Source organism: Hemicordylus capensis, chromosome 2 (genome assembly GCF_027244095.1).
Source record: "Hemicordylus capensis ecotype Gifberg chromosome 2, rHemCap1.1.pri, whole genome shotgun sequence".
Taxonomy (NCBI): Eukaryota; Metazoa; Chordata; class Lepidosauria; order Squamata; family Cordylidae; genus Hemicordylus; species Hemicordylus capensis.
The window spans coordinates 251,424,333-251,440,396 of NC_069658.1; the positions used below are offsets into that span (position 1 = coordinate 251,424,333).

The following is a 16,064-nucleotide window of genomic DNA, read 5'->3' on the forward strand; positions in this document are numbered from 1 at the left end:
CATTTAATTTATTAATAAATCTTCTATTTGCAAGCTGGGTGTCTGGGTTCTATAAGCTGAAACAAATACAGTGAAAACAGTGTGTATAATACTGGCACAACTGGGTTACTAGAGCAGTTGGGTTCAAAACATTGTGCTGGACCACTGACATACTAAAGACAACTCAGCATTAGTGCTATAAATCTTCACACACAAAACAAGGCAATGAGATAACTCTTATGCCATTCAGGTCAAGGTTTTCTGCTGGAAAATCTCCTCCTACCTCCCTATGGCTTAAAACAACTACATTTGCAGTTCCAGGCATAAAACAATGTCACATTCCAAAATACAGTCTGATTTCAGGTAACCACTGCTTGTTCCTGGAGGTTCTTTAAATCTGAATTCCATCTGGGCTTGACTGGTGGAAGAAAACCAACAGAGGGCCACCCTTTCTTAGGCACTCAAGAAACAACAGAGCCTCTTCTTCATATTTAAAGGTGTAATCTCTGACAGTTCACAGCATTATTCATCACTGTGCCCTGTTGGGGCTTACCACTTTACTTTGCCGTGAAGGCATTTGGCTACCCTCTGAGGTCAGGTAAGACTGCACTCTCAGTTTCGTCCTGCTCTGGAATGGACATAGATATCATTTCTGGCTACGGTAGATATAGCACAGACTGTTGAGCTTCCCCAAAAAGACAGTTCAAAAACGTTTAAACTGGATAGTTGCTATTGACTCCTTCCTTCCTTTGAAATGAAAAGTGGGGATGATTCCAGACTTCCCCTTTGGGCACCACCAGATCTAATAGACTGAAGAAGGCTCTGGAATTAATGAGAACGAATCTAGAACATAACAACAGCCCTGCTGGATCAGGCTCAAGGCCCATCTAGTCCAGCATCCTGTTTCACACAGTGGCCCACCAGATGCCGCTGGAAGCCACAGACAGCAGTTGAGGGCGTGCCCTCTCTCCTGCCAGCAGTCAATTCCACTACAGTGACTTGAGGCTGGTCCCCTGGATCCCAGTGTGTCTTCCCCCCATTACTGTCTTTGGGATCTGTTCGTGGCAATGTGAGTCTGCCCTATTTGGTATTATTCAAGGCCAGTAGCAGTGGGGCTACTAAACTGTTTCTTGAGGCTTAGGCTTTCCTTAAGTTGAGTTGCATATAGGAGTTGTCTAAGGGGCCAGGTAGGTAAAGACTTTGTTAAAAGGCCAGAGTCAGTAGTATGTTCCAGCTGTCTCCCGGATTTATGTCTCTGCTCCTCATTTATTTATTTATTTATTTATTTATTTATTTATTTATTTATTTATTTATTTATTTATTTATTTATTTATTTATTTATTTATTTATTTATTTATTTATTTATTTATTTATTTATATTTGGCCCTTCCAAAAATGGTTCAAGGCGGTTTTTCCTCCAGCCTTGGGGGAAGACAGGGGATCAGTGCAGAGAGTCCAGTTTCACTAACCTTATGGGCCACATGTCACACCTGCTGGCCTGATGTTGGGGCTGTCACCAGGGAAGAATCCAGAGCTTTCTCACAGAGATCCTCTCCTGTAACACAGGCTATTTGCAGCGATCGGTGTCTTATTTGGTGCAGTTAGCGGGTAACTACATTCGCAATTTGGATTAGGTTTTCTGATCTCCAGAGTGAGTTGCTTAACGACGTCCAGAGTAATATTAAATTTTTCTCTCCAGGTCCTGATTGTATTGGACTAATTATTCATTGGCTTGTTGTTTTAGTGAGGGAGTTTTTTCAGTAAACACCAAAGTGGGGTCATCTGGAAGCCGATCAGTGTTTTGCTTGGAAGCAGGTGACGCGTAGAACAGGCCGGCTAAGAAGTGTCAATTGGTGCTAAACGCTTCCTTGAAAAGAGGCGGATCCTCCCAAACCCCCCTAACTAGCCCCCGCCCCTTCAGAGTACAATTCGCTCTCCATGCCCGCGATTTTGAACCCAACACAGTCCAGAAGGCTGCCTCCTTCTGTTCTGTGTCAGCCCTGGAATCTGAGAGCCTTCCTTTCCGCACTTAGTGGAAGCAGCAACAGTAAGTTTTGCCTGCAGCTAAAATCTGCCTCTGTGGGAGGGAGACATCAGAGGCGGAAACGAAACTCAAAGCAGGCGTTGTGGTGTTCCAGCCATGGCTGCTTTCAGTCCCCGGAAGAGGCTTCAGGATGAGGTGACTTGCCCCGTTTGCCTGGAGTTCTTCACAGAGCCAGTCATTCTAGCTTGTGGGCACAATTTCTGCCAAGCCTGCATTGTCCAGTGTTGGAGGGAGTCACCCACGGTCGCTGCCTGTCCTCAGTGCAGAGAGAGCGCTGAGCCAAAAGACTTGAGGCCAAACAGGCAACTTGCCAATATGGTTGGGATCGCCAAAGAGTTGAGTGTGCCTGAAAAGCCCGCGAAGCAAGAAGCAGGCGCCTGGGCGAGAGTCTGCGAGAGGCACCAGGAGCCCCTGAAGCTCTTCTGCCAGGAGGACGAAGCCCCCATCTGCGTGGTGTGCGACCGATCCAAGGACCACCGAGCTCACACTGTGGTTCCCCTGGATGAGGCTGCCCAGGAGTACCAGGTAAGGAGTAAGGACCAGTGTTCCCTCTAATTTCCACTATCAGCAGGGGCGTAACTAGGAAAATGGTGCCTAGGGCAAGCACTTAAATTGCACCACCCCCAACTTCTGATACGGATCTTTCAGAAAACTTGTCTTTTACCATAATATTAGCTCATATTGCCAAAACATTTAAAACTAGCTTTCATTTCTGAACAACAATGCATTTCCCCACAGAAATCTCAAATATACAGGTGAAACTCGGAAAATTAGAATATCGTGCAAAAGTCCATTAATTTCAGTAATGCAAATTAAAAGGTGAAACTGATATATGAGACAGACGCATTACATGCAAAGCGAGATAAGTCAAGCCTTAATTTGTTATAATTGTGATAATCATGGCGTACAGCTCATGAAAACCCCAAATCCACAATCTCAGAAAATTAGAATATTACATGGAAACAAGAAGACAAGGATTGTAGAACAGAACAATATCGGACCTCTGAAAAGTATAAGCATGCATATGTATTTAGTACTTGGTTTGGGCCCCTTTTGCAGCAATTACTGCCTCAATGCGGCGTGGCATGGATGCTATCAGCCTGTGGCACTGATGAGGTATTATGGAAGACCAGGATGCTTCATTAGCGGCCTTCAGCAATTCTGCATTGTTTGGTCTCATGTCTCTCATCTTTCTCTTGGCAATGCCCCATAGATTCTCTATGGGGTCAGGTCAGGCGAGTTTGCTGGCCAATCAAGCACAGTACACTGTATACTTTTCAGAGGTCCGATATTGTTCTATTCTTCAATCCTTGTCTTCTTGGTTCCATGTAATATTCTAATTTTCTGAGATTGTGGATTTGGGGTTTTCTTGAGCTGTACACCATGATCATCACAATTATAACAAATTAAGGCTTGACTTATCTCGCTTTGCATGTAATGCGTCTGTCTCATATATCAGTTTCACCTTTTAATTTGCATTACTGAAATTAATGGACTTTTGCACGATATTCTAATTTTCCGAGTTTCACCTGTACACTTGCATAGGTGAAAAATCAAGAGAAAATCAAGTTGAAAGCCTTGCCAGTACAAATGAACTAAAGAGTGGAGGGAGTTTTCCACTGCTTCTGAAGCTCTGCAGAAGCGGTTTCCCACCCCTGAATTTGCTATTGCACTACAACTCCCATCATCTGCTGTCTTTTGCCATTGTGTCTGGGGATAATGGGAGTTGTAGTCCAACAACATCTGGGGAACAAAATTTGAGGACCCCTGGTCTAGACTATCAGGAACTCTATGCACGTTTCTCAGTCTTTAAAAAGATTTAATTTAACATGCAGGCGTGTCAGCAACTTCCGGTCATATCTGGAAGACAAGGGCAATGGGGCGGCAGGGAGGTACGCTGCCACCCCGATGGACTGTTTAAAAAACCAATGCCGGCGGGGAGGGGAAAGCGGCGGGGAGGGTAAGTGCACCCTCTGCCCGCTCTTAAAGGGAGACTCCCGCCGCCTTCGAACCAGCGGAACTGCCGCGGTTCTGTGCACTCTAAACACTACACTATGCTGGCTCTATGCTATGCTGATGATTCAGTGAGAACACATGTCCTCCCCAATGACCAAGTAACCTTTCTTTAACTGGGAAGGGATGTTCATCCAGACTACTCCTCTACCTGTACTACAAATACTAGTTCATTCATGTCTTTCCATGTGCACTGTAGCTGTAGCTGTTTGTATGTGTAGCTGTTTGTCTCCTTCAGTAGCAGTTTGATATGTATAAATACCAACATCAAAAAGGAACCACTTTCCCCCCCTCTTCAGGATCAGATCAGTAGCCGCCTGGAAATCCTGAGGAAAGAGAGAGAGAAAATTCTGGCATGTAAAGCAGACACAGAAAAGAAAAGCCAAGGCCTGCTTGTAAGTGTCTCTGTTATTGTGAAGTGAGCAGCAGCACGAGAAGAACCCGTGGATGGCATCCTGACTTAACAAAGCCCTGGTGCAGCAGTGCTGTGTTCTTGACTAAGAATGCAGAGACTAGGAAGAATGATCTCCCCTTCCTTCCACATCTGCCTGCACCATCCAGAAATATGCCCTTAAGCTTCAGGGATATATTCTTGGGTGGCACAGAAAGCTGTGCAAGGAAGGTGAGATCATTCTTCTAGTCTCTTGGTCCCTAGTCAAACGCTGCTGCACTGATGCTTTGGTAGTCAGGATGTCGGCCAATACCTGGAAAAATAAATACCAAACCGGGGTGGCTAAAAAATTAGTACTGAACCAGGGGTGTACTGAACCAGGGTTGTACTGAACCAGGGTTGGTGAAGTGGTCGCCTCAGGCAGCAGATTATTGGGACCCCAGCAGAGCAGCAAGGTGCTCTCCACCACTGCCATCAGAGCAACTCTTTGAAACACATTTTCAAAAAAATTAACATAAGAACCCAAGGAAGCCTATCTGGTCCAGCATCCTGTTTCACACAGTGGCCCACCAGATGCCTCTGCAAAGCCCACAGGCAAGAGCTGAGGGCATGCCCTGCCTCCTGCTTTTACTCCCTTGCAATTGGTATTTAGAGGCATCTCGCCTCTGAGACTGGAGATGGCCAGGGTTCTCTCTCATTCTTTTCATCTGTGTGTAGAATGAGTTCAAGGCAGTATCAAGGCAGTGTGCGCACACGTGCATTCAGATTGGGACTTTGCTGAGCGGGATCCAAAATTAACCGAGCGGATATCAAAAGCATGTATGTGTGAGCACGTACATGCCTTAGAGGGAACACTGCAGACTAGTAGCCATTGATAGACCTGTCCGCCATGAATTTATCTAAACCCCTCCTAAAGCCATCCAGGGTGTTGGCTGTCACTACATCTTATGGCAAATAATGGCATAGGTTAATTATGTATTGTTTGCACACAACACATAATTGTTTACACATTTTACACACAAACACATTTTTATGCCACCTATAACCAGGTCTCAAGGCAGTTCTGACCCTTTGCAAGCTTTGCAAGGAGCCCCTCTCCTCACACTGCTTGCAAGAAACACAAGGAGAGAAGATGAGTCTGCTGGCAGTCGTCCCTCCTCACTGTCTCCTACACCACTTTTTAAGCTTGCAAGGATAGGTTTTGAAAGGGGGCTGGCCCCTACCAGGATTGTGGGGCAAGGCAGCATTTGGCACCTTGCCTCAGGCACTGCAGTACTTTGGGCCACCCCTGTACCCAACACAGAATTGGAAGCACAAGGCAGCTGTGCTCCTCAGAACCTCTGTTGCTTGGAGTGGCCTGATCTGAACGCCCAAAATCATGTTTATGAAAGGCTGTTCCAAAGGTGGGCCCTTGAAAGTGTGTGTGAAACTTTCCCCCTAGGCTGATATTGAGAGAATCTGAAATGCAGAAGTGCCCTTTCTGTGGGATTCTCATAAGCTGCCTTGACAGTGCAGTGTCTGAATGTGTTCCCAGTTTAATAATAATAACTAGCTTAACCCGCGCAGAGCATCTGCGTGCTAATACTTGATTGCTCCTCTCACACCCTGACACAGCCCCCCCCACCTCAGAGATCTCTCCACCCTTACCTGAGCCACACTCCTCCTCTTCCATCTCGTTGCTTCCATCCCCCTCACCCCTCTTGTTCACTCCTCCATCCCTTTACTTCATCCCCTTCACCCCTCTTGGTCTCAGCTGCAGCGTTGCTGGCGCCTATTGGCCAAGCTGCAGCCCCCTATCCCCAGAGACCTCCCCACCCTCACCCAGGCCCCACTCCTGCTCCTCCCCACAGGAGCAGCAGCAGTGGTTGACTGTGCCCTTCCTCGCTGCCACCACTGCCATGGCCACTCTTTCCCCTCAGGCCACTGACAGGCTTGGGCCCATCCTTCCTTCTTTCTCTCTTTCCCCCTCCCTTCTTTCTCTCTCTTCCTCTCTCCTCCACTCACTCTTCCCCTCTGTCTTCCTTCCCCTCCCTTTCTTTCTCTCTCTCTTTTCCTGAGTTAACAAATTTTGTTCATCTTGTTTCCTCATCTAATTCACACAACAGCAGCCTCCTTCTCCTGAAGGGGCTCTTTCCTCCCTCATGACCCCTCTCTTCGCAGGCCCCTATTATCTATCTATCTATCTATCTATCTATCTATCTATCTATCTATCTTCCTCTCCTCTACACTCAAGAACATCTTCCGACCAATAACAGTTGCATTCCAACTGACCTTAACCATTACAGGCTCTTCCTCCCTATCTGCATATGGAATCTCCACTGCCCAGTCATCATGGTGCTTCTGCTCGCAAACTCTCATGAGAGCTGCCACACATGGGATTATCCACGGGTATGCCTTAGAGAATTATGTATATAGATAGATAGATAGATAGATGATAATAATAATAATAAACTTTGTTAGCCACCCCATAACAAATTGTTCTCTGGGTGGCTCACAACAGAGGATTAAAACATACAATAAAAACACATAACACATTAAATCATAACAGACCAAAAAAAAGGTTAAAAGAAAATACAAAATGGCTTTAAAACTCATTTTAAAATTAGTTAAAATTAGAACAAATCTGAAAACCCAAATTTAAAAGGCCTGTGTGAACAAAAATGTCTTTATCTGGCGTCTAAAAGAACAGAGTGATGAAGCCAGGCAAACCTCGCTGGGGGAGGCTATTCCAGAAACAGGATGCAACCACCGAAAAGGCCCCTTTTATATATAAAGGCCCAGTTTATATATACATTGGTATACTTTCCTCCGCTTTCTACCTGCTTACTACAGGATGAAACAAAAGCAGAGAAGCAGAAGACCGTGGCGGAGTTCAGACAACTGCACCAGTTTCTGGAGGAACAAGAGGAACGTTTGTTGGCCCAGATGAAGGAGGTGGAGCAGGAGATTGAAACAAAAACGGAAAAGCACTTGGCAAAACTCTCAGCCGAACTCTTCTCCCTTGAAGGCATCATCCAGGAGATGGTGGAGAAGCGTCAGCAGCCAGCAGGTGAATTCCTGCAGGTAAGGCAGTGGAAGAGGCAGCCCAGTGGGTATTTCCAGTGGGTATCAGGCTCCAAACTTTTGTGTGCCTCCTTCACCGACAAAATAAATAAGGGGGGTCTAATATATGTTGGTAAGAGTGTTAGGTGCAGGAGATTCCAAGAGAAATAGAATTCACCTTAGCGTGAACTGTTTTGAACTAGAAAGTTGCTTCCATTTTAGCTTGGAATTGCTATCTTTTGGTCACACTGTTGTGGGGAAATCCAAAAAATGTTGTTGCCAACCCATTGCATTCCAGCATCATGTTCCATCTTGTCATCTTGCCTTGCAAAATGCTATTGAGTGTGGTGTAGTGATTAAAATGTTAAACTAGGACCGGGGAGACCCAAGTTCAAATCCCTGTTCAGCCATGAAACTCACTGGGTAACTCTGGGCCAGTCACATAGTTCTCCACCTAACCTACCTCCCAGGGTTGCTGTGAGGATAAACATAACCTTGTACGTTGCTCTGTGCTCCTTGGAGGAAGAGCGGGATATAAATATAGTAAATAAACCAGTATGTAATTTTTTCATGGCTAATGTGTCTTTAAGGAGAACTTTTCTCCCTTGTGGTTTCTGCATCTGCTAGTTTTGATCGTATACTGCTAGACTAGATGGGTGCCTGGCCTTATCCAGCAGGACTCTTATATACTGTTTTTTGTCATTGTATATAAATCAAATAAATAAAAATAAAAATGGTTAGCATCCCGCTGATTTTAAGAGGTTTATGCCGCCTCTTGATAATATCTCTCTACCATTAACTCATTGACTGTCTGTGCAAAAGGAAGTGAGTAGAATTGTGAGGGGAAAAGACTGCTAAAGCCTTTGGTCCAGAGTAGAAATAGGGAGCTGGAGGCCCTGGAGCTTCCCATCTGAGTCCAGCACAGTCCCCAATCTCACAAGTGTGCACTGTCCAAGCCTCCTCTTCCTGTCCTCCTCCCCAATGTGAAGAACAACAGAGGCTCCAGAAGGGTTCTCTCCTGATGCCCCTGGAAGGCAGCAGGGCTTCTTGAACTGGAGGCTGGCAACAGGGCCCAGGCATCTTATTCCCTATGCTGCTGGGAATGAGCTTGTGGGCCAAGGGGACCGACCACCTGATCCCTGCTGCAAAAGGAAAAGGAAAACTGGTTTTCTTGTTTTGTTTCTGCAAATCAATGCTGTTTCTTTAGGTATTTATTCATATTCTGCCTTTCTATGATAAAACCATGGTCAAGGTGGCTTGCAAATGTATAAACACACCTAATAATAGAACAACTGAAATAACAGAATAAGTAAACTGCAGTAGAAGCAGCATAATTTAATAGTGCCTTGTTTGTCATGAACCCTCCCACCTATTAAGATCATCTGGGGAGGTCCGGTTATGGCTACCACTGGCTCGTTTGGTGGCTACTCTGGACCAGGCCTTCTCTGTGGCTGCCCCGGCCCGGTTCTGGAATACAGTCCCTGTTAAAACCAGTGTTCCTCTATCTCAGGCTGTTTTTAAAACAACCTTTAAGACGCATTTGTTTTCTCAGGCTTTTAATTAATTTTAATTGATTTTATATCATCATTGCTTTAATCATTGCATCCTGTTTTTATATTGTATTTTAACTTTATTACCCTGCCAAGGAATGCACATGTCAGGCAGTATAGAAATATGATAAACAAACAAACAAACAGTCATCTTCGCAGACACCAAACTAAAGACCAAAATATAAGGGAACTCCTCTGAACTCGTAGCATCTTTGCAGGTTCCAACTTTTTTTAAAAAGCGCACTTATTTGTTTCACCAGCTGGGCTTTTGAAGTAGACCACCCTGCACTGCTCTAAAATGGCTCCACTTTGTCTAATGACTTCATCCTTGGGGAGGAGAGCTGGTCTTGCAGTAGTGAGCATGAATTGTCCCCTTTGCTAAGCAGGGTCTGCTGTGGTTTCCTTTTGGATGAGTGACTACATGTGAGTGCTGTAAGATATTCCCCTTCGGGGATGGGGCCATAGCTCAGAGGAAGAAGATCTGCTTTTCATGCAGAAGGTCCCAGGTTCAATCCCTGGCATATTCGGGTAGGGCTGGGAGAGCCCTACCTGAAATCTTGGAAAGCTTCTGCCAATCTGTAGACAAGACCAAGTGAGATGGACCAATTATTTGATTTGGTATAAGCAAGCTTCCTATGTTCCTAGATTACAAAGCTAGTTTTTCTCTACATTGTGGCAGGGCACTGAACTCCTCCTCTCTTTTCTCTCTAGGATGTTAGAAGCACCTTGCAGAGGTAAGTGAATCCCACTCATTTCTCTTCATGCTTCATGATGCTGAGAGGGGTCTAGTCTAGTATGTGAAGAACATAGCTCTCCAGGCTTCTGGGGGGAGGACTGAAGACTCTCCACCCTCCAGTGTTTCACAGATAAATATAAGGGAGCTCCTCTGAACTCATAGCACCTCTGCTCTCACCTAAAGGATCACTGTTTTTTCCCCTTGGCACTCCAGATGCTGTTGAGCTATGGTTCCCATCATCCTCACCATTTATTGTGGCTGAGGATGATGGGAGTTGTAGTTCAACAACAGCTGGAGTGCCAAGGTTGCCTATCACTGATGTATTCATTAACTCTTGCAATGCTTACAGAAACTCAGAATGGAATGTCCCAAAGGTGCTTGCAAATATTTTTAATACAACTTAACTTTTAATACATAGCATTTTGAGCCCTTATAGGCTCTTCTTCAAGGAACTACAGCACCACTTATGGGAGAAGAGCTGATCTTGTGGTAGCAAGCATGAATTGTCCCCTTTTGTTTAAGCAGGATCCACCCTGGCTTGCAATTGAATGGAAGACCATGTGTGAGCAACTGTAAGATATTCCCCTCAAGGGATGGGGACACTCTAGGAAGAGCATCTGCATGCTTGCATGCAGGAGGTTCCAGGTTCGCTCCCTGGCATCTCCAAGATAGGGCTGAGAGAGACTCCTGCCTGTAACCTTGGAGAAGCTGCTGCCAGTCTGGGTAGATAATACTGAGCTAGATGGACCAATGGTCTGACTCAGTATATGGCAGCTTCCTATGTATGTTCCTATGTTCCACTTTGCAACTGTGTAAAGTCCCATCAGTCATATCACTTATTAAGAATGGTCATATAGAACCCCAGGTCTTACAGTTGCTTCTTTGTTTAAATCATCCTATTGAAATATGGTTTTTTTAAAGAAACATTTCATCAGTGGCATTTTGTATTTTTTCAAAACCATTTGTCATAGTTGTACTGTTCTTATCCTTTAACCGTTCATTAAATATCTGTCTAACTCTGAAAAGTTAAATGGCTTGTTACCCCAAATGTCCCCAATGCCCATGCATCGGATGTTATTGCAAAGATTCCATAATGCTATCTACTGAATGAATGGGAGGAAATAATTCCAGGGACAGAAGCCACAAGGAAGAAAGTTCTAATTGGAAGCACAGTAGTCCTGAAAAGCCTCACAATTTTGCTTTGCCAGTCTGCAGGTAGTCACCACTATTTTTTAAAGTGAAAAAAAAAAAAACCACAAAACTGAAACAACACAAGCTAACTGGGTAAAGAGGCACCTTTTACCGTGGTGATTCTCTTTATTTAGCAGGGGGAGAGTAACTGGTCCTATCCACCCCCAGCACAGTACCTCCAGTGACTGTTGCTGGTGTGTGTCTTATGTTTCTTTTTAGAATGTGAGCCCTTTGGGGACAGGGAGCCATCTTATTTGTTTGTTATCTCTCTTTGTAAACCGCCCTGAGCCATTTTTGGAAGGGCGGTATAGAAATTGAATTAATAATAATAATAAGCGATTAAATCAATATGACGCCATTGACAGCATAAAAAGAACGCACTCCCAGCTAAAAACAAATATAAGCTCTTTGAAATAAAAAATAACATTTCCGCAGATAATTAAGAGCTAATAGGGATGGTCCTGAGTAAATTCCATATTATGGGCAGAGAACTCAATAACCAGGACTCTGGATCTTATGGACTGGATTGGATAGTAGGTTGACATTGTTTCTCTCAACCAGTTTTAAGAAGGAGCCATTTGAGAATCCAGTAGTTTTTCCTCTGGAGCTGAAGTGGAGGATCTGGGAATTTAGTGATATAAATCCCTTGCTGGAGCGAGTCATGAAACAATTCAAAGGTAACTATGAATGACTGCAAACATTTTATACTGAAAATTACATTGGTCCACATGTAGTTGTTCAAGACTCTGGGTCAGTTGCAAAGACACATTTGTTCACCTAAGTTTTTAATTAGATACTGTTTTAATAGTTTGATGGCTTTTATTAGTTTTAACGTTGTTTTAAATTGTTGTAATGTTTTAACCTTTTTATTTGTTGTTTTTATTGTATTGTAAACTGCCCAGAGACTTATGTTTTGTGCGGTATACAAATTCATTAAATAAATAAATTAAATAAATCTTAATAAGACCAGGAACTTGAGTGCTAGTTGGGAAGATTATTTTCAGTGGATATAGTTCTGGCCAAAATTGTTCCTCCAAGCTCTGAATTGTATTCTCATTCACATCCCATTTATTTATCTTATGTATTTAGTTGCTTGTTTATACCCATTGAAACTTCAGTGCCCTGCATTATTTAACAGGCAGCTGCTGCATCTGCCTGCTTGCATGCAGAAGGTTTCAAGTTCCCTTCCTGGCGTCACCAAGATAGGGCTGAGAGAGACTCCTGCCTGCACCCCTGGAGAAGCCGCTGCCAGTCTGTGTGGACAGTACTGAGCTAGACGGATCAGTGGTCTGACTCAGTATATGGCAGCTTCCTATGTTCCAATGTTCCTAACTGAACAAACATCCAGAAGCATTCATGTGTGTGAGGAGCCCGACTCTTCAATAGTGGTGGCACTAAGGGACAAATTGCATTTATGGGTGGGCGAGCTGTGTCCTATATATTAGATTTTTGAAATGGGCAGGGGCCCAGGGCAAACTACTTACCCCTCTCCCTGCCCTTGCTCTTCCAGACATCCTCCCTTTCCTCAAAGCACCTAAAGGTCCCTTTCAAGGTTCCTTCTTCTCTTTGCTGTCCTGACTATGTGACTCTGACTAAAATGGATCTGCCAGTATTGGCCAGAGTGGCTTAAGATAGGCCCAGGAAATGATCTGAAGATGACTGATGCATTTCTGTCTCTGAAATGAAACATGTCTAGGCCTGGACAGTATCTGGGATTTGAAGCCACTTGGGACCCCCATGTTTGTTTTCCTTAGCGTCTAAGGAGACAGGACAGGAGACAAATATAGTCAATAATTTACCTCTGGTACACCTGTGAAAATGACAGGGATGTTTGTCTATTAGGTTTATACCCTGCCTCTTAGTTTATTTAAGAAAGGAGAGAAGAGAATTAATTAGCAGATGGAGCTGACAAATGCATTTCCTCCTTGTTTTCTATATCTAATAGCAGACCTAGTTGGAAATGTTGAAATAGTTATTAGGAGAAGGTAAAAATGAATATCTGAAAACAAATTTGAGAATGCAAGAAGCCTCTCCTAGATTTGTTTCTGCTTTTATTTGATGCTTGAGTTACAGTAAAAAGAATAGATGCTATAATGCTGTAAAATGATTTTTATTTTTCTTACAGTACTTGTAAGTTCGATGGTGTGATGCTTTAATCTCTGTTCCCTTTGCTTTCCCAGACACTCTGTTATCTGGACTTCAGCTGCAGAAAGGTACATTTGGGGGGTTGGTGGAGGGCAAAATCCACAAGAGAAATTGGGGCTTATCCTAAGCTGTGTGCTTGTGTTTTATTGGAATTCCACATTTCTGTCCTAGTTCTGGAACCTTAAATGGTTTAACTACAAACACTGGTGGAGGATTTCCCTACCTACCTGTATTTGTTTCAACCAATAATTAATATGAATTTGTTGGCGCATGTTGACTAAAAAGACATTTTTCTGGAGTAATACATTTTGTGGTTAAGACAATTTTGAGGTATGCTGCCTTTGAACATGGAGGTTTTATTTATTCATTTATTTATTACATCTTTATACTGCCCATTCAAAAGCTCTGGGCAGTATAAAAAGAGCTGTTAGTATGGCTAATAGCATTTTAAAGTCCTATGCTCCTGCATTTTTCTAATCCTTAAAACCATCTAAAATTGAGGACATAAATATGTCTTATGGAAGTGAATCCATAAATTATGTGTTACTAATCCATAGATTATAAATTATGGATTTATAGTATATACATAAATTATGTATATGAAAAATGCACGATTTCCCCCCACCCAAACCTACTGCCCTTCAATTATGCAAAGTAGCCCTGGGTTTTATTAATGTAAGGTGGAGAGAGAAGGGAAATATACTTCTGACCACTAGTTGCTTTTTTCATCACTAAAACATCCCCAACCCCATTTGTACAACTTGTACCCTATTTATACCCATGCAGGATGCTGCAGCGGATTCTGTGCAGAGCAGGGGTTTGGACTAAAAGGCCTAGTTATCCTCTAATTTTTAAATTCTATGAATATTAATACAATGTATAAGGTGGTGGCGGGGGGGTGGGGTTAGAACAATATTGTTCTTTCTGTTCATGCGTTACTTCTTTTCCTAAGCTAAAAAGCTCCCAAACTTACTTCTGCATTTTTCCAGTCACAAGATGATTCAGATGTCCTCATTGTGCCATGTTACATGTTGGGTACCGCCATACAAACCCTTTTTTTAACTGATTTTGCCCCAGTCTATTTCAAAATCTTTTATTCTGAGCTGGCTTGTCAGTGTTTCTCCTGAGGGCAGCAAAGTCTCAGATTATAAACGACATTCCCCTAATGTCTGCATACCTGCACTTTTAAATAATGCTGGTTAACCTCCAGACTAAATTACTCATGAGCAGTCCCATTGGAATTAATGTGACCAGTTAGTAATGACTAATTTGTCCCATTTCATCAGGAGTACTCATGAGTAACTTGATGTCAGGCACTGAAACTATCAAGGAAGCAAAATCCTCGTTTCTTCTGCCCCCTTTCCCACCCAACTTTCAGAAAACAAAGACCACATTGGCGCGTGATGGATGTTCTTGTTTGTGTTCTAAGCTTCCTTGAGCGGCAGGAGAAGCAGGATATGCATCCTTCACACTAGATAATTATTTCTGTCCTTAACTAGCCTGCCACCAGCTTCTCCTGAGGTTTTAGGAAAACTCCTTCTTCAAATATGGGGGATGTCTTGAAGGAGGAGAGGAGAACAGCAATCCTGAATGCAGTTTATGGAAGTCTTATTGATTTGAGCAGGGAGATAATTCCTGTGATGTGCTTCTGAGTTCAGGGTTCAAGATTCTTCAACTGATTCTGCTTATCTTCTTCTCTTGCCCCAAATAGCAAGCATCACTCTGGATCCAGACACTGCTCACCCCAAGCTCATCCTGTCTAAGGATCATAAAAGTGTGAGGCTGGGAGACAAAGAGCGAGCTCTGCCCAACAACCCCAAGAGATTCAGCGCATGGTCTTGTGTGCTGGGATGTAAGGGATTCACAGCAGGCAGACATTTCTGGGAAGTCACTGTGGGAAATGAGAGAAACTGGGCTGTGGGGGTTGCCAGAAAGTCTGTGAAGAGAAATATGTATGTTGACTTTAGTCCAGAGGAAGGATTCTGGGCTCTGGGGAAGTGGGATGCTGGTTACTGGGCCTCTAGCGACCCTGATTACTTTCCACTGCTCCTCAATGGGGAGCTCAAGAGGATCCGTGTGTTTCTGAACTGTGCTGGGGAGCGGGTGGCCTTTTTTGATGCTGATTCTGCAACCCTGCTCTTTGACATCTTGAGCGACTCATTCTCCAAAGAGACTTTTCTCCCTTTCCTTTGGGTGTCTGAAAAAGGGCCCTTGACCCTCTCTCTGTGAAGCAGCCAAAGAGTAGAGACACTCTCAGTCCACGTTCCTCCTCTTTTATAGCCCTAATCAGGCATCATGTTGTATCTGCATACAGATGTCTGCACACTCATGTGATTGTACCTGTGTTCGTTTTAAAACTTGCGTACAGATGCCCTGAAATGCAAAATACTGACAGGAAGTGTTCTGCTCTGTTCAATGTAATGTGTGAATAATTGTATCTATGTTCAGATCTGCACCCATGTATACTGTACACTCACAGTACAAGTGCTGGGTTAGGGGGAAATGCTTTGTTCTGGAAAAGCTGAATTTACACAGTATTGATTAGAGAAGGGATTCTCAACGTTGGGCCCCCAGATGTTCTTGGACTTCAGCTCCCATAATCCCCAGCCCCAGTGGCCTTTGGTTAGGGATTATGGGAATTGAAGTCCAATAACATCTGGGGGCCCAACGTTGAGAATCCCTGGATTAGAAGGCTCGCAAATCATTCATGCAGCAACTTCCTCTTCTTCTTGAAGCTGGGATGTGCACAACACTGATTGGCCTGGCCTTGTGTAAACTTACCCTTCTCAGAGCAGGGCTATGCAGATTGAACGGCCTTTGTGTCAATAAGGTTCTCCCTTATTGCGGGAGTGGGGCTGAAGAATTCATATAGATCAGAACAAACTTTTAATCGGATGATCACGCCAGGTAGTGAGATGGGAACCAGAGTCCATCTTACAGCAAACACCTGCATACCCACTACTGTATTTCTTC

At 43.8% G+C, this 16,064-nt stretch overlaps 1 protein-coding gene across 3 annotated transcripts; it reads left to right on the forward strand.

The window, feature by feature from the left end:
- The first annotated feature begins 1,897 nt into the window (after positions 1–1,897).
- LOC128343093 (E3 ubiquitin-protein ligase TRIM7-like) lies at positions 1,898–15,730 on the forward strand. Of its 3 annotated transcripts, none has more exons than XM_053291603.1 (7): positions 1,898–2,548; positions 4,312–4,431; positions 7,260–7,490; positions 9,731–9,753; positions 11,508–11,623; positions 13,127–13,159; positions 14,803–15,730. In XM_053291603.1, the coding sequence occupies exons 1-7, from the start codon at positions 2,120–2,122 to the stop codon at positions 15,318–15,320; spliced, it is 1,470 nt and encodes a 489-aa protein (XP_053147578.1). In that variant the 5' UTR covers positions 1,898–2,119; the 3' UTR covers positions 15,321–15,730. The 3 variants fall into 3 exon arrangements, with proteins under 3 accessions (XP_053147578.1, XP_053147579.1, XP_053147580.1); XM_053291604.1 differs by having other exon boundaries at positions 4,336–4,431; positions 14,803–15,729; XM_053291605.1 differs by lacking the exon at positions 4,312–4,431.
- The last annotated feature ends 334 nt before the right edge of the window (positions 15,731–16,064 follow it).